At 46.5% G+C, this 22,846-nt stretch overlaps 1 protein-coding gene across 1 annotated transcript; it reads right to left on the bottom strand.

Annotated features, from left to right (window-relative positions):
- Positions 1-2,909: 2,909 nt before the first annotated feature.
- CD37 (CD37 molecule) lies at positions 2,910-16,264 on the bottom strand. The gene is made up of 9 exons (XM_066628282.1): positions 16,137-16,264; positions 13,044-13,118; positions 12,784-12,856; positions 12,250-12,374; positions 11,057-11,131; positions 9,679-9,783; positions 8,571-8,759; positions 7,861-7,944; positions 2,910-4,757 (listed from the first exon to the last, which is right to left on the bottom strand). The coding sequence occupies exons 2-9, from the start codon at positions 13,107-13,109 to the stop codon at positions 4,677-4,679; spliced, it is 798 nt and encodes a 265-aa protein (XP_066484379.1). The 5' UTR covers positions 13,110-13,118; positions 16,137-16,264; the 3' UTR covers positions 2,910-4,676.
- Positions 16,265-22,846: the final 6,582 nt, after the last annotated feature.

Genomic DNA, 22,846 nt, shown 5'->3' with positions numbered 1-22,846 from the left:
AAGTGAGGACTTGTGTTCCTAGGCCTGCTGCAAAAAATAAACACCTCTGGCCAAGGCAGCTGCTCCTAAGTGCCTGGCTACTCTGAGTCATAAAGGAGACTGTTGGGAGATGACAGACAACCTGGCAACAGCCTAGACCATTCACCTATTGTAAGACGTGTGACTGTCTAGGCATACATTCCTAGAAAGGATGGTTAAATGGAGGCTGATTTGATTCAAAAGATGTATACACTGCCTTCCCCCACCCAATCCAGAAGAGCCCAAGCAGGGCCATAATCCAATTTCATAAAAAATAGCGTAGTTCAGTAAAAATTATTTTTTAAAAGTCCAAATGCAAGCCGGTAAGTCTTCAAACGGTGGATCACATGCCAATCAGAAAATGCTTAGGTCTTAAAATCTAGGTGAAAGAGGTGAGCCTTTAGTCACCAGTTGAATACTGGTGCTATTGATGCATATTTTGAGTCCTGGGACAAGGAGTTGAGGTCCTCTTATCCATTATTTCCTCACACCCACTTCTGCCAGAGGCAGGGCACACTAGTAGTCATAAGAACATAAGAACAGCCCCACTGGATCAGGCCATAGGCCCATCTAGTCCAGCTTCCTGTATCTCACAGCGGCCCACCAAAGTCAGTTGACAAGTAGTGATACGTTGTGGGGGAGGTCATCCCAGTGGCAGACTGTGCCCCCACCCTACCTGAATTCCCCCATTTTGCTGTCCCTGCACTTGCTTGCATGCGCATTCCCTGTGGAGGGGGGAGTGGGTGGGCAGGCAAGCTAGCAGTTCGGTGGGGGAGCAGTAAGCACCCCTGTGGTAGGGATGGAGGATGGGCTCCCACCCCCTCCCTTTACTTACTGGAGCAAAGCACATGGCCTCAGCTTGAAATGAACAGGAGTAGCAATTATTGGGAAGTACATGCTCCTGTTCATTTCAAACAAAAGCAACATGGAGAGGAGAGATGCTTCACTCAAACAGATCCGGATAGTTTCTCCCTGCCTATATGGAGTTTCATTAAATATGGTATCCTATGCGGGGGTCTCCCTCCAGCAACGTGGAGGGAGAAGGGGATTGCTGAGGTCCTGCTCAACTTGCTCTCAGCAAGTCAGAAGAACTCCCATTGGAACAGCAGGCTGGAGAGGGTAGCAGATGGGCTATAGATATGCCAGTTTGTTGCTCTTCCAAGTGTATTGCTCCACACAACTGTTTCTGTCCTACTTCATGAACTGGGGTGGTCCTGTGATGGTGCTAAATCTTCAGGGGCTACCAAGATCAAAATCCTTGCCCTGACTTGCAGCCACAAGTGAACTGGCAATCGGTGCAGCCGATGAAGCAAAGGGATGATGCTTTGCCCACGTATTGTACCAGTCAGCATATGTGCAGCTGAAGTTTTCCGAGTGGTCTCCAAGAGCAGCCCTTTGTAAAACACATTGCCATAATCGATATGCAACGTAACTGAGGTGTGGACGATGGTAGTCAGGTCTGTCTCACCCCAGAAAGGATGCTGTGGCAGCATCTGCCTCAGCTGGTCAAAGCAATCATCCAGGTGTAAAGCTGGGTCTAAGAACACTCTGAAACTGCACCTTCAAGGGGAGTGCAAACCCCTCCAAGACTGGCTGACCATCCATAACCAAAATTGCAGGTCTCCTGATTAATACTACCTGTGTCTTGTCTGGCTTTAATTTCAATGCATCCAGCCTATCAGACAGTGATCCAGGAGTTCCACAGCCTACACAGTACCAGATGGGACAGAGATACAGAGCTGGGTGTCATCTGTGTACTAGTGACATTCATTCCCCCAAAAACTTCTCCCAGTTGATTTGTGTAGAGATGCTAAATAATGTGGGGACAAGAGGGATTCCTAAGGGATACTGAAGACCAATAACCATCTTTTGGAATCTGTCTCCAGGAAGGACCAGAACCATTGAAAAATAATTTTCCCCCCCCTGCCCAGTTCTCTCCCAGCTAGGCAGTCCAGCAAGATACTGTGGTCGATGATACTGAAAGTTTTTGACAGGTCTAGCAGAACCAGCAGGGATGCACTTCCCCAGTCAAATGCCCAGCATAGATAATTAATTTGGGTCATTAAAACTGTTTCCAACCCATTCCCCAGCAGAAAGTCAACTTCAGAGAGGTCCAGATAGCCTGTTTCATCCAAGTATTCCAGGATCTGGGATGCAACCACCTGGTGGTCATAGAGGAAGTTCTACTGGCTCCATGTATGTGTATTGGCAACCTTCAGTCTCGAAAGACTATGGTATCGCGCTCTGAAAGGTGGTTCTGGCACAGCATCTAGTGTGGCTGAAAAGGCCAATTCGGGAGTGACAATCCCTTCCACACTGGGAGCAAGTGCAGTCTGTCCCTGGTCTGTCTCCCTGGCTGTGGGCCTTCCTTCTTTGCCTCAGTCTGTTGGCCAAGTGTCTCTTCAAACTGGGAAAGGCCATGCTGCACAGCCTGGAGTCTGGTCCAACAAGAAACTGACGGAACATACCAATATCCAGGTCTACAGAGCTGAGTACACTTCTGTACTGCAGCAAGTCATGGACTCTCCGCCCACAACAGGAGAGGAAACCGAACGCTTTTCACATGCGCTGCCTCCGGCGCATTCTCGGCATCACCTGGCAGGACAAAGTTCCTAACAACACAGTCCTGGAACGTGCTGGAATCCCTAGCATGTATGCACTGCTGAAACAGAGACGCCTGCGTTGGCTCGGTCATGTCGTGAGAAATGGATGATGGGCGGATCCCAAAGGATCTCCTCTATGGAGAACTCGTGCAAGGAAAGCGCCCTACAGGTAGACCACAGCTGCGATACAAGGACATCTGCAAGAGGGATCTGAAGGCCTTAGGGATGGACCTCTACTGGCTACCTCACTTTTTTCACACATCCAAGTGCAAAATACCAAGAACGAAACGTTGTAGATTTATTTTTATTTACAAATGCAATAATACAAAAACTCCACCCCACACAATCCAAATACGTTATAAAACAAAATTCAACAGGCTGGTAGTGCAGGTGAAATTACATGCATACCCTGTTCTACCTACATTATTTCAACCTGCCTTCTCTCACAATTTCACTATACTGAAATTCAGGTATGTGCACATGCACACAGTAAACAGGTGTTCCCTCCTGCCATGATACAGATTTAGACATGCAAGACAAAATACTAAGACTTAATAGCTAGTACCCTTTCTCAGAATATAACTATTTTGTATGGTTATCCAGAAGATGAGACTGGGGGCGCAATCCTAACCCCTTATGTCAGTGCTTTCCAGCACTGGCATAGCTGTGCCAATGGGACATGTGCTACATCCTGCAGTTGGGTATCACTCATATTAGTTCACTTACCTCACAGCTGCACTGCTCTTATGTCAGTGCTGGAAAGCATTGACATAAAGGGTTAGGATTGCGCCCTAGGTTATATTACGCTATACAAAGTTCTTGACAACCACCAGTGGAAAGGTGCAGAAATCCACCCCACACAAAGGCCTTCTTCTAAGCCTCATATGGGTCCTGGGAGTTCCTGTGTTGATCTGTCCCTTGCCTCTGAAGTAGGTGAAGAAGTAGGCTGATTAGGTGCACTGATATTCCTGCATTCACAAGAAGGTAATACCATGGGGCAATTTGAACCAAACATTTTTGGGTGAAATTCCAACAATATGAGAAATAATGGAATTACAAGAGTAGTGGGTGGGAGGGAACTGCCTTAGAACAGAACAAAGTTTGCAAGTTTTGCTAGGGGGAAAAAGCAGCAAAAATTGGATTTTGCCACCTATGGTGTTTATGAGAGCTGGTTTATGAGAGCTTCTCACAGCTTATTGAATCAGGTCTGGAAAAACCTTTGCATTATCAATATAAACAATAATCTTTTTATAACCCCCCCCCCCATACACAGTTTACAATACTGCATTGGAAGCGCAGGTAGACTGAACAGGGCACATCCCCAAAGCACCCATACTATCACTCAGAAGAGACAGTCACCAGTCTTTGTGTCTCATCTCCACCATTGATCACAAATGGCATACTGTCAACGTGAATGTAAACCTTCATGTCAGGTTTGTTTTGGAACTAATAAGGGCAAAACTTGTAGCCTTAATCCCACAGCAAACCAATTAAGGAACTTGATGGAATTCCTAATAAAATAGTAAAAATACATCTCTTTTAAAGCTTCAGAAACATAGTCAGAAATGGTTTAAGTACATTTTGAACTCAACTGGATGACTGACAAGGGATTGTGGGCGGTGGTAGAGGATAACAATCCTTCTAAACGTTTTCAAGATAGAGGTCTTTGCTGTGTTTCAACATGTCCCGTTGGCTTTGTGCTGAAGCTCCAGATTTGGATATCAGAAGGTGAACACTCACTCCATTACAAGGTAAAAATAAAAATGATGGGGCTGGTTCATACTTTGAGAATATACGGCAAATCCTAGGATGGCAAAAGGCACTTTTGCAAGCGGTCAGGGGACAAAATGATCTCCTGCTCCATGAAGAGCCCTGCACTTGCCATTTCTCATTGGTGCCCACCTTTCTTGAATGTTTTGTTTCATTGACCAGGGTTAATTGTGTATCAGTGCAGGGTAAACAGACTTAAGTTCCAAGCACTGCTTTAAAACCCCAGAAGTGGCTGAAGTGGAGAGATACTGCCGCAAAAGAAATGGAATCTGGTTAGTGGAGGGTTCATCTAGAATAGCGTGTGAGCTTGTCATAGTCGGGCCCCACGGTCCTACACAGAAACATCGACAGCATCATGAGGCAGAGCTGTGGGGAGAGAGAGAGCTTGTTAAAAAAAGATCTCACTGCTGTCGTCTGCATGAAAGGTGTGGTCTTTCATTCCTGAGGAAAAAGAGGTGCCCGGGCTCACGCTCAGTTTGAACCCATCCCCTCTTGACCTGGAAGCCCTGCCTATTAATGGCTTCCAGTTGTGAACAACCCGGCAGCCTCCACAGTGGGAAAGGCTTCTGCCTTTCATAGTTATTTGTTTCAATCCCCAGCCCTGGAATTCAGGAGTGGTTCTAGGTCTAAGTCCTGCCTTAAGCAGACAGAAGGACGAGGAAAGGGGTCAGACAAGAGTGGTTAGTGCTCATTCAAGGGTTAAACCCCCAACACATACTTTCTCTTCCTCCCCAGAATAACCATTCTTCACTATGAACTTCCTCTTGCCTTTTATTCTTTTTTATTTTTTTAAAAAGAGCTCTTTATTGGTTTCTGCTGTGCTCTCCCCCATTCTTTCTCTAGCTCTCCCTGTTGGCTTCTCAGATTACTCAACATGTTGCTGGTGAGGCTGGGACAGATTCTGGGCCCAGAGGCTATTCCCAGGGGCCTTGTACACTTCCTTTACTGACCCCTTGGAGGCACCAGAGCTCTTTTTGCCAAGCAGCACGCACATCAGGTACATGTTATTGATCTGCAGGGAGGAAGCGGGATAGTAGGAGAGGAGGTAGCAAGACAGGTTCACAGCCGTTAACTATCGCTGCAGCCATCGGGAGGAATGCTCAGCCTTCCTTCCCCCAATTTGCCTGGTGTAATTACCTTGCCAAAACTCCAGGTACATGTCCCTGGGAAGCAGATAGCAAAGGGTTAAAAACAAAAAGAGAGTCAGAGCAGGTGGGGGAGTGTTACTTTGGCTGACACAGACTAGAAAGTCAAGCACATGCAGACTGACTTACAACACTTGTGGGCCGTAAAACCCAAGGCACCACAAAAGCAACAGCCATGCACATTCAGACATGCTTGAAGGTGCAGGTGACGGGGCATCACCAGACAACAGGCTTACTCCCAACCATGGCAGATGCCACACAAAGCATGCAGATGTCTAGCCTCTACCCTCCATCCACCACTTTCAGGGAACTTTGATGTCCTATGAGATTATTCATATGGGGCATGCATAGCTTGGCAGCTCATCATAAAAAGCCTTAGTAAATAAGAGGACATACTGCATTCCATCAGAAGCTGCTGCTGGGTGGAGCCTGTAGCGCAAAGAGCAGGAAGGGCAGAAGAAGGTAACCCCTATTGCCCAGCCTGAATGCCCAGGAAATATTTGGCTGAGAAAAGAGGGAATTTCTAGCCTCTCTCATTTTTTCTTAAAAAACATGAATCCACATCAACAAGCTTTGCTTCTCAAAACCTTCAAGATCCCATTCCGACCCTTCCAATAGATTTATATTATCTCAACTTGCTAAGATGCCAGGTTAAAGACCCACTCCTCTGCTCCCCACATCTCAATCGGTGTTTGAGTAGTTGTGTGTTTTTCCACCCAGACTAAGACCTGATTAATAGGCTGGTTGTCAGCATCTTAAGGCGTAGCAGCAATCTGTCAGCTGTGGTTTGCTTTTCCTAAGGATCAGTGAAACCAACAGAGCCAAGCACAATAAGTCTGCTCATAAAACACACACAAATCCTCTTCAGAACTCAGGAAGAGGACATCTCCATGTACTGTGGCTCCAGTGCATTCGCAAAAACTTATTTTTTAAAAATTACTGCGGGACGCAGAGACCTTGTCAAACACTGACCTTTTGAATACAGAAGCACCACATTAGGAGACTTTGTGATGACTGCTGTTTTCCTGCCCTATGCCTACATATGATGAAAATCAGTGGCCTCCATATACATGCACCAGCCACCCAAAGGACTATACACAGGTGTGCGTCACTTAACGACTGGGATACGTTCTCTGATCCCTGTTGTTATGTGATTAGGTTGTTAAGTGAACTTTCACCCCAAGCTAGTGCCTTTGTTGTGTACACAGACACTTCCTGCCAGACATTAGCTGGCTGCACAGGCTACTGGAGATAGATTGCCTCTTCTTTGCATTAAGAGCCTCTTTGTTGTCTAAACAGACAACAGGCCGTGGGAGACTTGAGTACCTCATTAAGAGCCTCTTCGTTGTGCTTTGACCACTGTCGTAAATGCGGTCTGTCGTTAAGCAGCACGGGACTGTATTCACACATTGGAAGCTGTCTTATAATGAGTCAAGACCCCTGGCCCATCTAGCTCAGTGAATACTGCCTGCCAGTAATATTGTTTCAGATGGAAATTTTCTGCCCTACCTGGAGATTGAGACCTTCTGTAAGCAAAGCAAGTGCCCTGCAATATAGCCCCCCTCCACTACACAAAATGCACTGGGGAGGAGGCAACAGAGAACATTCCATAGGTAACATAAATGCATCAAGCTACCCTAACAAGGCATGCCAGACAGCTGACCACATCCATGCATGCATAGATGTTGGTTTATATCCACTGTATTGTTGACTATAAACCACTTTGAGTGATCTATATAGAGGAAAGCAGTATACAAATAAAGTTGGCTATGACAAAAACACATGCCCATGTGCCACCTGTTGGGGAAGTAGAGAATCTCCTGGGAGCCACCACTACTCAGATCCCTGAGCTCCAGCACACTGATCAGCACCCTGCACAGCAGCTGCAGAAACTGCAAGAAAGGTTTACAATCGTGGAGGGGAACACGCAGACCCCAATTCCTCTCTCACATGCACCCACAAAGAATTCGGCAGTCAGCCCAAAGAAGCTAGTAGCCAAGACCTGAGCTATACTACAGACACCAGGCATGGATTCTCACAGCAGTGCCCTCTGATGGCCCATTTGGAACTGCAACCACAAATAAACCTTTCTAATTCAACTTAGGAGAAACACTGTCCTTCAGTAGGGACTAGCACTGCAGGCCTAGAGTGTTTGCTTCTCAGTTCAAATAAGCATCCCCAACTGTGAGATGAGGGGGGAGGGAACTGCAAAATAAACCACTCCAAAGTCTTCTCATTGGAGGTCAGTCCCAGGAACACTTGCACCTCCCCTCTGTCCTCAGCTGCACCACCAATCCTGATGATAGTTTGCCAAAAGTTCTTACCTCCATGAGTGCAATCCCGAGGCAGATTCCCACAATGCTGATTATATTACTGGTAAGCCAGACCTCCACATTGTTCCTGCAGCCCTATGGATGGACAGGAGTGTATTTTTAAGAAGGGAGGGGAAAGGGAAGAAAATGAGAGCCCTGCTGGCACATAGCAAAGGTCTATCCTCTAGGCCAGCATCATCTTTTCCCACAGTGGTTGGTCCTGAAAGCCCACAAGCAGGGCAAGGTCGCTATTGCACCTAAGGAATTGCACCTGCTATTGCATCCAAGGAACTGGTATTTAGGTACAGTGCTTCATGGAGTGCTTCAGGAGAACACAGAGGTTCTATTTAGCCATTATGACCAATGGTCATTGCTAAGCTTATCTTCCAAGAATTGGCCTAATCCTCTTTTTAAAAAACCTAGGCTAGTGGACATCTCCACAGCCTGTCTCAGTGAGTTCCACAAATTGTATGGAGAAGTATTTTCTTTTGTCTGTCTTGAATCTCCTGCCAGGAAAATCCACTGGGTGAAACCCAAGTTCCAGTATGGTGGCAGAGGGAAAAATAAACACCCCTCTGCCCACCACACCAGGTGTGAGTTTGCAAACATGCTCCACCTTTAGCCTCAAACAAAACAAAGAAAAATAAGAGAATGACAGGCTTTAAGTCCTGAGCACAGAGTTGATGTGAGATTCCCCTAAGAGCCATGCATACACTCCTCACCTCCTGGTGGACAGGCCCTACAACTTGGTCTTCACAGAAGCCTGGAGGTAAGGTCTCTGTGTAATTAGACATTAGCTGGCCAGACTGAGAGGAGTTATAGCAGGAGCAGGGATAGATGGTGGAAGAGTAGTTACTGACTACTCTGTTGTTCATCCAGTCCTGGTAGGAGGTCCATCCACAGCACTGGAACTAAAGGAAAAACAAATAGGAGAAAAGGTAGCAGTAAGAAGAAGTCTGGGGAGGGTAGAGAAAAGTAGCCTGTCAAGTTATAGGAATTGTTTATGCTACAAGAACTGTAGCTTTCCACCTCCCTGTGACAGAGCACAGCGGTTCAAAAAATGTGAGGCATGATTGTGATGTAGTCACAATACCAAAGCTAAGCAGGTTTGTCTTTGGTCAGTGCCCAGATGGGAGACCACCTGGAAACCCCATAAATGCTGCCTCAAGTTCCATCATGGAAAAAAGTTGGGATAGAAATGTAACAAATAGTAAGAGGAAAGCATTGGCTTAGAAGTAGAGCTATGAACAAGGTCATACCAAGGAGATCCTGAGGGATTGGGGGACACAGAGATCCATGTACGTTTTGGGGACCATCTGACCTGCCTGGGATAAGGGACTAGGCCAACTATAGAACAGCCTCCTGGCTGTAGGTCCATTTCTGAGCATTTAAGCACTAAACTGCTTAGGGACCAAGCACATGAAAAGGACTACATTCTCCTATAAAAATCTGCCCAAGTATTAAGATGGTCCTCAGAGTCCTTTCTTCAGGTCTCCTCACCACTGGAAACAAAGTGGGCTGAGACTCACTCAAGGCCCAAAAAGCTGTGGTGCTCTATTTTTGAAACTCTCTTTAGGGAAGTTTGCCTAGAATCAAGTCTTTTCAGGTACCTGGTGGACCATTTTATTTGGCCTTTGACAGCCACCCATTTTCCAACAGGTTGTCAAACAGGTATTTTACCCATGTTGATGTCTGTATTTGATTTCGTTTTATTTCGCAATTGTGATTTACATGTTTTATGTCAGATGCTTCGGAAGCCTTGTCAGTGAAACAGTGGAACTAAGTAAGTCCATCAGAGGAACACATCCATGTGCAGGATCAAATAATTACCTGCTCCTGCACGAAATCCCAGCTCTCGTCATGATCTGAGATGGTACCCTTCTTCCTGTAGTTTTCGATTACGTCCTTTACATATTCACCAACCTTTTCACCGAGCTGTGTGGTGGTGGAAGAGATTGGTTAGAATAGGCTCGCCAACTGCAGGATCTTTTTCTTTACTCTCTCCCAAAAATGATGCTACTCCTGTCACATCTGTGCCAATACCCCATTATGTCCTCCAGGGCTGGCTCAGCATCCTTGCCAGATGCCTGAAGTTATCATTAAAAAAAACACCACAGCCTTCTTAAGCAAGACTATTCAAGCCAAATGCCCACTTATCAGTGACTCTTGGAAAGCCAACTGGGGGGAAGACAAATCTACCTATTCTGAGCAGCCAGCCTGCTGTGAATTTGCACTCACCTCTTTTGAGCCAAACAGAATCAAGTTCAAGAGTAACTGGTTTCCAGAAAACCAGTTGGACAGTTTCGTGGAAATCTGGTTGGGCAGAATTTTGATTCACTAGCCCACCAGACAATCCAAAAGAACTTCCCTCCCATCCCCCTATCTGTTCGTGCAGAGTATTAATTTGCAAGCAATCAAAAAGTCACACCCCCTCCCCTATCTAGAGCAATAACACTAATCTTGCTCTCCCCATTCTCACATTGTATTTTTTAAAGCACAAAACAGACATTTAAATGCATAAACACAAATTCACATTGGAGCCAGGTAAAGGAACCATGTATTGGCAGAGGGCAGGGAGGGGCAAAATTGCAACAGCAAAATCCACACCCGCTCCTCAAGGATATGTCAGTCTTCATCCTAGCTTTCTTCCTCCCCTCCCTGGAGTCACAACCAGCAAGAGAGGAAAATTGAGATCACACTAAATGAGCAATCACTCCTCATTCACTTGTCCTGGCCGTCCTCTCCCCCAGGCTAGCCAGGCCAGGCCACTGAGGCCTAGTCCATACACGCAACAGAATGGGGTGGTAGAGCTGTTACACTTCAGGGTGCAGCAAGGGATCACATTTTTTCCAGTGTTCTTTTATATAAAAAACAACCTCCCCGCAAAGTAGAAAACGAGCACACAGGAAGTGGCCTGGGCTGGAACTATGCTCCTTGAGGCACTAGTCTTTTCCTTGCAAGAAATTTATTAAAGTTTTTAAAAAATTACTCTCCTACCCAGAGTGGTGATGCAATTTATAACCCAATGATTCTACCACCGCATTCTCCTGCATGTGTAGAATACTAGATAGAGATGGGGGTAGGGAAGGAGCACCAGATCTTTTCATCTGACGAGAGTGGCAAAAATCCAGGGGAGAGCTGTAGTATCCTTCCCACACAACAGAGCACCCATACTGCAAACTCTTCTATAGCTTGTGATGCCACTCACCGAGTTGCGTTGTGTGTATATCAGGATTCCAATGGTGATTTGAACGATAAAGAGAAGCAGCAGGAAGGCAAAGTACTGTTGGCAGAGAGTGGGAGAGGTCAGCAAAACTCCATTCATGCCCACTTCAATCTGTACAACCCTCCTATTGAGGGCATGCCAATGTTTTTTTTTTCTTTAATTTACTAATACCTTTTCCTAAAAGTGCCTCAGTGAACTCACAAGGAGAACAGCCAGCCGCATTTGGAAGTCAAAAAGTTGCTATTGAAGATGCCACAATACATATCTTAAGAACAAACAATGCAATTGCTGGGTGAAAGGGTTGTGGGTGAAAGGATTGTGGGCTGCCATTGAAGACAAATGCCTGTGTTGAGCACATGCTCAGAGCAAGGTTACTCAAGATGAATCTGGCCCCAGGAACTACTGGGTGAATCATATCTGGAAATATATGACTCACATTCAGAGAAGACACTAGGCAACTCTTTATTTTCTTGTATTTCTCTGTGTGACCTGCCCAGCAGTTCCTTATCCTGCCCTCCTTATAAGCCAATGGACTTTCTCAAAAGCGAGAAAGTTATTGATATTTGACCTTCCCAAGGAAGAAAGCTGTTGGCCAGTGGGAAGGGGAAGAGCACGGGCTTGTTACTGGTGTGGTGAGCCATCACAGGGTGGGGGAACCAGGGAGGACTCGCCACAGGGGAGACCCAGCACCCACAAGAACCTGGCACCAGCCATGACTCATGGGCACTCTGCTCCCGAATTCCAAGGGTGTGTCTACCCCCATAACAAAACCACTATTTATGCCTGACTTTGGCTGTCAAACCACAAAATTCAAGTAAAGAACAAAGTTGATTCAACAAGTCTGAAATCTTCCCACCCTAATCTAACCATTGAAATCAGCATAATACCTCCTGCAGGCTTTGTAATGGCCAGAAGGTTGCAGGAGATGTTACATAAGAATGTAATCTGACACTTCAGAACTGCCAGCTGGGATGCTTTAGCAATATAGCCCTTTTATGCCAGTGGATCTCAAGATACACCCAATGGGGTGAGGTATGTGTGGGGGGGGGGGGGGAAGGTCATAAGGGTGTCTCCCCATTGCTGTGAATTTCAGGGCTCCTTCCAAGCCTGGTCACATGGATGTGTCATGGACATACCACCATACAATGGTGTGTATCTCTCCCTCACATACTTACAAATCCCAGCATACACTTGACTTCCTTGAGGGAACCAAGGCACCCGAGGAATCCCATCAGCATTGTGAGGATGCCAACACCACTGAAAATATAGGACCAGACCTTGAGGCCATAATATGTGGATCCTTGAGAGGGAGAAAGAGACATATCAGTCCAGGCAAGGGATCAACAAGGCAAATATCTCCCTCTTTGGCAACTCTTTGGCATACACTTCACTCCTCTCCCCTTTGCAGACGGAATCAAGAGAATAATTTTTGACCATCAGATCATGTCCCAAGAAGCTGTAACCCTTTGCAAAAATTGCCACAAGCTTCCTTCTCTCTCTCTCTCTCTCTCTCTGCAGAGCAGAAAAGAGAAAATGGAGGAGCTGGAAGTGACATGCAACAGGTGGATAGGAGCACTGGGTGGTGATTCCCTAGAGATGAAGCCTTTTCTCAGTGGGCCTGAAAAGGTACATGAAGGGCTAGTTGAGGCAGAAACTTAGGGCAGAGAGAAAGAGCTTGAGATATGTAACTGAGAACTCCCAAGACTCACCTAGGACAGTGGCAAAGCTATTTCGGTCAAAAAGTATCCATAACCCAAAGCTGAAGAGGAGACTTCCGAGGATCTGAAATGTGGGGGTGGAGAAAAAACAGGAAACATGTTAGAAACCTGGACAGTTATGAAAAACCATTTCATGCCATCCTTAATTCGGCCCTACAACCCATCAGCAGGCTGCTTGGAAGCTTGGAACCACAGAACTGGGCCCACCAAGCCCAACATCAGGCTGGCATGTCTCCCCTGCAATTACTCACAAAGAAAAGGAGGTTGAAGATGAAGAGGAAGTACTTTGTGACGCGCAGGCATCCTCTGTGGGACATGGCACCTTCCTGTGGGGAGGAGAAAGCGATAAGCTTGTCAAAAAGAGACACGAGATACAAGTTTTGTTCAGTTGTTGAGGAGGAGCCCAGTCACTGCACTTGGTTCTAGATCCATATATGTTGTCTCCACCCCATCCCTCAAGGCAGGTTGAAATATGTTTCTTAAAAGGCTTCTAGAAAGATGGGGCTTAGGCCTCTGCTATCACCCAGAAGCCGGCTGGGTGAAGTCACAGTAGTGGCCAGCTTGGTTGCTGGGGAAACAGACAACTTGGAGGTGGGGGCTAGTTTCATTTCAAAACTTGCAGATCAGAGTGTGGTCTCAGGGTTCTGCCCATTGCGCAAGAGCAAAACAGAAGTGGAAGGCTCCCCAGTCCGTCCCCAAAGGGTTCTTATCCAGGACTTTCTGAGAGCAATATATGCCTGTTCTAGATATGCAAGGCTTCTAAATGTTAACACACTCCCACCCTCTGTCCAACCTTATCAGTTCCCACACCTTGCCTCTAGGGTCGTCGACTGTTCAACCCACTGTAGCCAAGCCAATATCAACGCTGTTTATTTCCATGCTGTGGGAAGCTTCATGTGCCAGTGTCTGCATATCGAGCTAGTATGGAAGGCTCACGTGAGCCAGGCCAGTCTGTTTCAGCTCTGTTGGCAAGCCTACCCAAGACACGCACACACTCCTCTCTCAAACACATGTTTTCAATTTGACTGCAAGATTTGAGATGCAGAATCTGCCATAGCCTTTTGCTCCAACAACCTCCAGTTCTAATGCCGAGGAAGTCTTCTTTCTTTAACAAGGCTTCTGATCGGACAACATTGGGCTCCTTGGTGGTGTCAAGGGGCAGCCAAGTGGGGCACTAGCTGATGGCACATGTCCATCAGAGGGGCCTCTTGGTTGAGCTGATCTTCTGAACCCGTGGTACAAGTCAGCTAAGACTCATGCTCAGTCTATACCTGGCTACCCCATCTACCAATGGGAGCATCCTCTAGGGGATGCTTCCATTGGCCAGCATGGAGGGTGGGAGGAACTGCTGCTGAAAGATCTTGGAAGGAGTCAAGAGCAGCTCTTACTCTTCCCATCCTCAATCCCCATTGGTGAAAGGGGGCAGAATATGGGGGCTCCTTTTCCTCCTACCCCCCCCCAAGGGTGGGAGAGGAAGGAGCTGTTACAACCAACCATTTCCCACTGAGAACAACTGCCAGTGTTCCAGCCAGCAATAAACTTGGCAGGGGCAGCACTGGACTTTGTCTCAGGGCCTCAAACTATCTAGTATCAACATAGGCCAATGCTTCCCAAACTTTTTTGACTGGCAGCTCCTTTGACCTTCTGGGCCACTGCCCACGGTTCCCCATTAGGGTTACAATCCTATACACTGTATAAAGTTGTGAGTTTTTCCACGAGGATTCTGTGGTTGATTTCCGTGGCTCCCCAGAGAGCCACAGCTCATACTTTGGGAACCAATGGCTAAGCCTCTGGTCTGATCCAGCAGGGCTTGTTTAATGTTCTCAGGCATGTACTTGGACAGCTGTGGTTCCCCCGTGGTGAAGAAAATGAACACTCTGACCAAAGCCAGCTTCATCATAAGGTACACATTCTTGCCATGAGAATGAGATTTCGAGGCTGCACTCTGCCAGAAAGGCGGCTGATGTAACATCACAGCAGTCTAGAAGAGGAAATGGTGGTTTCAAGGCTATGCGCATCACAGATTCTCGGAAAGACAGGTTCACTTCCGAGGGTCCTCGTGTCACTGATTTTTATCAACTCCCATCAACGTGATGGTTACCATTTTGAGTGTGGGATCCAGAGACTAACTCCTTTTGCAGTCCACACCTGCTTTCGTACTGGTAAAGCTGATTTCACACAATTATCCTAGTCCCACTTTCACATGTACATGTATCTAAACTCACTTCATTGTTTTGGAGTTAGGTTCCCTTGTATATACATTTCCCATTGGACGATGATATGCACTCCCTTCTGTTTCTATCTCTCCCCTCCCCCCACACAAGCTTATTCCTTTACATAAGCACTTTCATGGAACTTTTTTTTTTTAATGTCAGCTTTCTAGTGTAAATTCCACAGGTTAATTCACATGCCTCTTTCTGTCTTTGCTTTTGTTCCTTAACACTCAGGCAAAATGTTCTGAGAAATGCTCATCGTGATGCATGGAAAAGTATGTGCAATCCACAGACTTACATAACCCCAACGTGACACATTTACATGCGTGCTTCTTGGGAACTCAAGTTGCACAAGAGCATTTCAGGCTGTGCACACCATCATGCTCTCATACATATTCCCAAGCAATTTTGAGCCTCTTGGGCCTGCAACACACACCAGTGTTCACCTACATGTTCATTTGCCCAGGCCAGGGTATTTGGGGCAACACACACTGACAGAGATGCGTTTTTACCTTGGGGTTCCTTGACAAGCCAAACATCACACACCCACAACACAGTTAGGATCCTTGTTCTCCCAGTTCCTTGGGTTTGCTTACTGTCAACAGTGGTGTACTCTCTGCTTTGACCTTACACAACCAACCCCTAACCTGGGGGGTAAATCACTATCACCACATCTCCAACTGAGAATCACTACCCTCCCAGAAAGGCAGCCTTCTAGCCACCCTCGCCCCACATATCATCCAACCTCTCCAGAAGACTCCCTCATCAAGATTTCACCCCAAACTGCCATCATCACCCCATACATGCAACCTCACACTAGCCTCACTTCAGTTAGCACAAGAAAATACCCCACACATACTCCTATGGATACAGAATCCTGCCTTCAACACAGTGACTCTTTTTTCTTCCCAAAAACAAAACTCTAATCCCTTAAACAACCCCCAGGAACCCAACCCAAGACTACAGTAGCTGTGTGACCCATAGAGTAACTCTTAAACAGTCCTCCTGGACGAATTAACCCTTTTGTAGCCACACTGAGATCCAACACCCCAGATCTCCATATAGTCCTGTGCATCAGTCATCATTCCCCCAGTTCAGCCCCCCCATCAGGATCAGGTCTGAATGGCTCACCCTTGTTATCACGGCTGTCTCTTCCTCCGGTGCTGCGATCACCCTGCCAAAACCCGTCCACTACTCACGGTCCAAGGAGCAAACTTTCCGAACTTCACCCATCCACCCAGGGAGACCCACCTCCGCCATTGGCTCCTCTCCTTCTCATTGGCTACCAACCAGACACAAAGGAGGCGGGACTTGTATACATTAAACATTAATAAAGTCCACCCACGACTCGTAATTTCCAGTCCCAGCCAACTTCCCCGCCCCCCCACCACCACCACCCACATGCTCAGGGATTTCTTGCCTATGTAGTTTAAGGTGGAAAGAACTGCTGGCTGCATGATGCTCCTTTTCTATACTCAATGCAGACACGGATCCTGGTAGTAACTCGCCTGGGTTTTGCAAGCAGACGCAAAAATGTACTACTAGGAGTCACAGGTCGCCTCCCCCTGCGCTGCCCAGAAAATTGATGCATCCAGCGACTGTTGCACCACAGTGATGGGGCTGTGGGTGTGGGGGCTCCTTCTTCCATAGGTATGGGGGGGTTCAGTGGCCAGCTCAGCCAGAGCTTGGTGTGCCTGGCCCTGCCCTGACACCCCAGATCCTTTGCCCAATGGTCTATAAGAACATCAGAAGAGTCCCACTGGATCAGGCCAAAGGCCCATCTAGTCCAGCTTCCTGTATCTCACAGCGGCCACCAGATGCTTCAGGGAGCACACAAGACAGCAAGACACAACCTGCATCCTGATGCCCTCCCCTGCATCTGGCATATCCCCTAGGGTGACCAGATGCCGTACCCCTAAAAGAGGACAAGGTTGCCCAAAATGCAGGGCATCCCAGAAAAATGTAGGACACGGCAAAATGAAAGCTACCAACATTCATGTATGTGGATTTCATGTGGTTAATTGAAACACTATATGACTTATGACATTCTAAACTATATTGCATATAATTTATTGCATGTCATTTATTAATTAACCCATTTTTGCCCATCCCACAGGTGTACATATTTGATCCCGGTTGAATATATGCAGCACTGGGCAGAAATGGCTTCAGTTCCAAGAAGGCTATGCGCTGAGTGCTCACAGGGAAAAGGAGGACATTTAAGTTCTTTTCCAGGACATGAGGCTAAAAAAGTGGGCATGTCCTGGAAAAAGAGGATGTCTGGTCACCCTGACTAGATACAAAGGGGGGCCAGAGTGCCTCTATCTTTAACCATTGTCTAGAAGAGAAAATGTTGGCAGGTCCAGCTTTTTAAACCCTTCCCTGTTGAGCCGCACCTGTCAAAATTTCCCCTTCTATACAATGGTTAATGGTAGAAGCACTCTGTCCCCCTTTGTACCTGGTCACCCTACATATATCCCTCCTCTTCACCTATTGTCCCCTTTGTGTCAAGTTTTAGATTGTCAGCTCCTGTGGGGGGGGGGGGGGCACCTGGTCTCTTGTATACTGTAAAGCATACCATTCACATTGACAGTGCAATGACAGTGTCAAACTCACAGATTCGTGCCCACAGATTGCACCCTTAAAACCATAAAGAGGTTCATGGTGCTGCTCAAAACCAAGGATCTGACTCACAGGAATTCATGAAGCATCATGACATTTACTTCTAGTCTACAAAAATCCACCTTCACCACTCACATCCTGAGTCAGGACCCAAAGCTTTATAGTGCCTTTGTGGGATGAAAATCTAGTCATCAACAGTCCTGATTTGTTTCATCAAAATCCCAGGTTAGTCACCCTGTTAAATGCAAGCCATTAAAAAAAATGTATTCTGACTGCAGATTTGCCCTCCTTCCCCCTTAAATCTGGAGCTGCAAGAGGGAGAAAAAGAGGGGGGGGGGAGATCACTCCATTGTTTGCACTTCCTCCTCTGGGGGACTGTCAGAGGCTGACAGAGTAGTTCTGTGTTATGGTTGGTCTTGTCTTGTCACAGGCTGTCTGTTGATCTGAGCATGCAAAGGGAGGGTGGGGCAGGAGAAAGATGCTTCCAGGCCTTTCATCTTATCAGTTTTGCAACTAGAGTTTAACTGTTTCATTGCCCAATCACCTTGGCTGCTGGGATTGGAAAACTTCTGCTATCTCTGGGACCAGTGAAATGATTTGGACACTGAGCAGGGGTGTCCTGGCTATACATGTGAAGTTTCTTGTGCAGGATGAGGGAGACCTGTATTGAAAGGCTCCATCCCCCAATCCCCTACCCCATTTTTTTTTCAGTAGCTGGAGCTACACCGGGTACTAGTGAAGATAGGGTATGCTTTGGGGAGCAGAGGAATCTATGCAGGACTGTTGCAGCAGAGCAGTCCCCCCCCCCCCATGAGTAGATCCCCCTGTCCTTCCATCAGCAGCATTGCTGGAGGGCTATTTGAAGGAAAGGTACTCTTCACATAGTGTACTTAAAAATGTTTCATTCATTCTTTCATATCCTGCTTTTTTCCTTCCCAGTAGGAGTGCCCAAGGTGTTTGTACAATACAGTATTCATTTCTGGATTTCTACATCTTTTTGGTGTAATATATATATATTTTTAGCTACAAATGACAGATGAGAAAATGAGCAAATCTTGTTCATATTTTTAAGATATGAGAGAGTTCAGTATCATGCTGAGAGAGCCCAATTATAACAGGTGCCAGATAAATGACTTCCAGGGCCCACATTTAGCACATGGGCCTTATGTTTGACATCCCTGGGTTAGATATTGGGCAAAAATTGTTTCAGGATTGAAAATGAAACGTATGCCTAAGAAGTCTCCTCCTCTAATTTTGAAGTCTTTCCCTCCTCTTCCACTTCCAGACTTACAGCCCAATCCTATCCACACTTTCCTGGGAGTAGGACCCATTGACTCTAATGGGACTTACTTCTGAGTAGTCATACATAGGCTTGGGCTGTATGGGAGCTGTTGGTTATGGTCACTAAATACAGAAGGCCAAAACGCACTTTGTACATGCTCAGAGTGCAATAAAAAATCATAGAAACAAAAGACACTTGAGGCATTCATTATATCCAGCTTTTAAACACACCTTTGGAGGATTTAAGGGGTGCCTTAACTGCAGTGTCTTTTGTTTCTATCAAAAGACTTCTTGAAAAATTGTGGAAAACAGTGGAAAAACAGTGGAAAGCCCAGACTGGAAATTGTGGAAAAACAGTGTCTCAGCAGTATTGAAAGGGATCTACTTCATACTGTGGAAAGAATCGGTCAGAGAAGAAAAGGAAAACATGAAAAGGACCAGCTCATTACAAGAATCTGCAGGTGACTGGAGCTGTGGTTACCTCCAAAGGGTATTGTGAGGTCTCTGGGAGCCTTAAAAGGTCACTTTGGGTCACCACCAGAGGATTCAGGTTGGGCCAAATCTGGGCCAAAAGTGGCTCCAGGGGACCAAGTGAAGCCAGATCCACAGATAAAAATTCAGGAATAACTAAGCTCAAACTGTAAGGTTTTTAAAAAATCGGAGCACAAAACAGAAGATACTGAAAAGCAATAGGACAGGCTATTGATGGCATTGTTCAGTTTATCTGTAAAACCTGAAAAAACAAATGGAGCCAATTGTAGACTAAATACTGCACAGCTGGCATGGAAGCACCTGAAGGAGATTCTTCAGAACGTGGCTGCATTTTCCTTTGTTGAGACTTAGTTTGTAAACACCATCCATCTTGTTTCGGTTCCTTAAAAAAACCGTGTCGTTTTTCATGTTACTGTTCTGGGCTTTCCTGATGTTGTTACTTCTTTGTTGTCCAACTAACACCACAAAGTGCACAGTGTTCTTGTGCAGATCAAAATATATTTGGTGCTAAAACCATTCTCTCACTTGTTTACACTTCCTTTGTGAGCAACCTTACAATTCCTTTGTGAGCAAAGTTTGCTCAGTAAAGGATATTCCATAAACCTTGATCTCCTCTTCTGATTTTAACCTGGAAATTTTGCCGTTATATTATTTCTAAACCAATGCTTTGCAACACTGCTCCTAATAGTAAATGCGTACAGAAACAACAGCAGAATAGAGCTACATCTCGAAAGATCTTGAAGCAGGATTTCCTTCCTGGTTTTGATATATTGGCCTTCAAAACACTGATCAACAGACTTTCACAGCCCAATCCTAACCTGCGCTGGCACAGCTGGGCCGAATGGCTTATGGTGTATCCAGTGCAGGTTAGGAGCAGGCTGGAGGTCTCCTTGGGATAAAGGGATATTTTTCCCCTTACCCTGAATAACACTCCAGCCTGCCCAATGGGGTGACTCGGATCTGTGTCAGCTAAACTGCTGGCTCAAATTCAAGCAGCCCTGTTTAGGGCTTCCAGGCCTGGGAGGGAGGATAGGATATGGTAGAGGCCTGCTCCACAGATCCTGACCCCTCCTGGGCCTGTCCCATCCTCTGATCTGCCCTACCCCACCTACAAATACCCTCTCCCCTCCTCTCTTCCATCCTCCCCTTATCTCCATGCCTCTCAGCACAGCACTGATAGCAGCAGGGGTCTAGATGCAGCGCCAGCAAGCTGGCACAGGCCTTTCCACCAGTGCTGCTGGCTCTCGAGTAGGTTCCTGAGTAGTCCCAAACGTTCTTCACGACATGTTTACAACCCACTAGGCCAGCACAGCAGCAGAAGACTTCAATAGGATTGCACTGTCAGTGTGTTTGCGGGGATCAAAGCAGTCTTTAAGGGTTGCTTGGGGTCCTGAGCACCGGAAGGGCTGCTTCATCAAGTGGTCGCTTCTTGAGCAGATACTATTAGTCAGCCTTTACAGGACGCAGTGGTCATCCTCAGAATTGACTCAGGCACATGGCTTAGATGAGCATTGGCTAGATGCCTGACCTTTACGGAAAGCTTGGCGCGCACAAGGGCTGACATTTCCTTGTCAGTTTTCTAATTAGATTTCGCACCTAGATTGTTCCTTTTCCTTTTTTTTTAAAAAAGCAGTTATTATACTGTGTTCATCCAAGAAGGTCATGCCTACAATTGCAGGGTAAAAACCACAGAAGTGGCACTTTGCAGCATCTCGGCTGTGCAAGAGAAACAGAGATCCTGAACTATCCTCATCTTGTTAGAGGCAAGCACCTCAACTTAGGCCCAGTGTCACAGGTGTCCAGTTCTGGTCGCCACATCTCAAAAAGGGACATAGTGGAAATGAAAAAGGTGCAAAAGAGAGCGACTAAAATGATTACTGGACTTGGATACCTTCCTTATGAGGAACGGCTACAGCGTTTGGGCCTCTTCAGCCTAGAAAAGAGGTGCCTGAGGGGGAACATGATTGAGGCATACAAAATTATGCAGAGGATGTAGTGGCTAGAGTAATGCTCTTTAACCTCTCACACAACACCAGAACCAGGGGACATCTGTAATGGAAGATCAGAAGATCCTCAGGTGGATGATGTGGTGTTGACAGCGATTCCATGTTTTGACAGCTGTTTGACAGCTCTGGGAAGGGCAGGGCTGGCTCCACAGCTGTAATCAATCAAGGCCAATGGAGATTCTGATGGACACCTGAGCTTCATTTGACCTTGATGGGACTTTGAATGGACATGGACTGAAGAGATGGTTCACCTGAGCCTAATTTGGACTTAACAAGGGACTAACAAGATAGCTCACAGGTGAGCTGCATTTTGGATTATGAGACATCCAAGGATAAAAGGCAGCTTCAGAAGGAGACAGAGTGACCCTGACCCAGAGGGAGATGCTACCTGACCAGAGGGACCCCAGACCAGAGCTACCTGACCCCTACCTATGGGACAAATTGGCATAGTCAGCAGGATAGGGAAAATCAGACAACATCCACTAAAATTCAGTGTTGGGAGAGTTAGGACAGACAAAAGAAAATATTTCTTTCCTAGTTGGTCTGTGGAACTCCTTGCCACAGCATGTAAGTGAACAGCCTTGTTGGGAACAAATTATCTTTTTTGGATTTCTAGATTAGCCTAGTGCAGGGCCCCTTCAGTATGGGGCCCAGCTGGAAGCAATTGGCCCAATTGGCTTAAAGCTGGCCCTGGAGCCCACAGTAAATCACATGTTGATTGAGTGTAAAATTGAGTGTTGGGAGGGTTAGGACAGACAAAAGAAAATATTTATTTACTCGGTGTGTGGTCAGTCTGTGGAACTCCTTGCTGCAGGATGTGGTGACGGCATCTGGCCTAGAAGTCTTTAAAAGGGGATTGGACAAATCCATTACGGGGTACAAGCCATGATGTGTATGTGCAACCTCCTGATTTTAGAAGTGGGCTATGTCAGAAGGCCAGATGCAAGGGAGGGCACCAGGATGAGGTCTCTTGTTATCTGGTGTGCTCCCTGGGGCATTTGGTGGGCCGCTGTGAGATACAGGAAGCTGGACTAGATGGGCCTATGCCCTGATCCAGCAGGGCTGTTCTTAAATTCTTATGGATTGCTTGGGTTGAATCTGCTTGGGGACTCAGCACTTTCTCTTTCCATGCTATCCTCCACCTTCTCACCTGGATCAAATTTTCATCACCACCCAGATAAGAAGCCAGAGAGTGATCAGTTGGCAGCTGCTTATGCAACACCAAGATGGAGGAGCTGTCCATGGCTGACCCAAGACTTCATAGTGCCTCCAGATGAAGGGGTTCCACGTCTCCTGTCTCCATGTCTTTTGATGTACCAGCTCTGCTCCTTCCACTCAGGATTAGAAAAGGAAGACAGGAACAAAGCAGATGCTCTAGCCCAGCACTTTTCTTCTCCACACTTCCTCTTCTGCTCTGTCCTCCTTTTCCAATCCAGGGAG

This window comes from Tiliqua scincoides, chromosome 5 (genome assembly GCF_035046505.1).
Source record: "Tiliqua scincoides isolate rTilSci1 chromosome 5, rTilSci1.hap2, whole genome shotgun sequence".
NCBI classification, from domain to species: domain Eukaryota; kingdom Metazoa; phylum Chordata; class Lepidosauria; order Squamata; family Scincidae; genus Tiliqua; species Tiliqua scincoides.
Note: the sequence above shows the minus strand (reverse complement) of the source record. Positions and strands in the feature narration are given on the sequence as shown.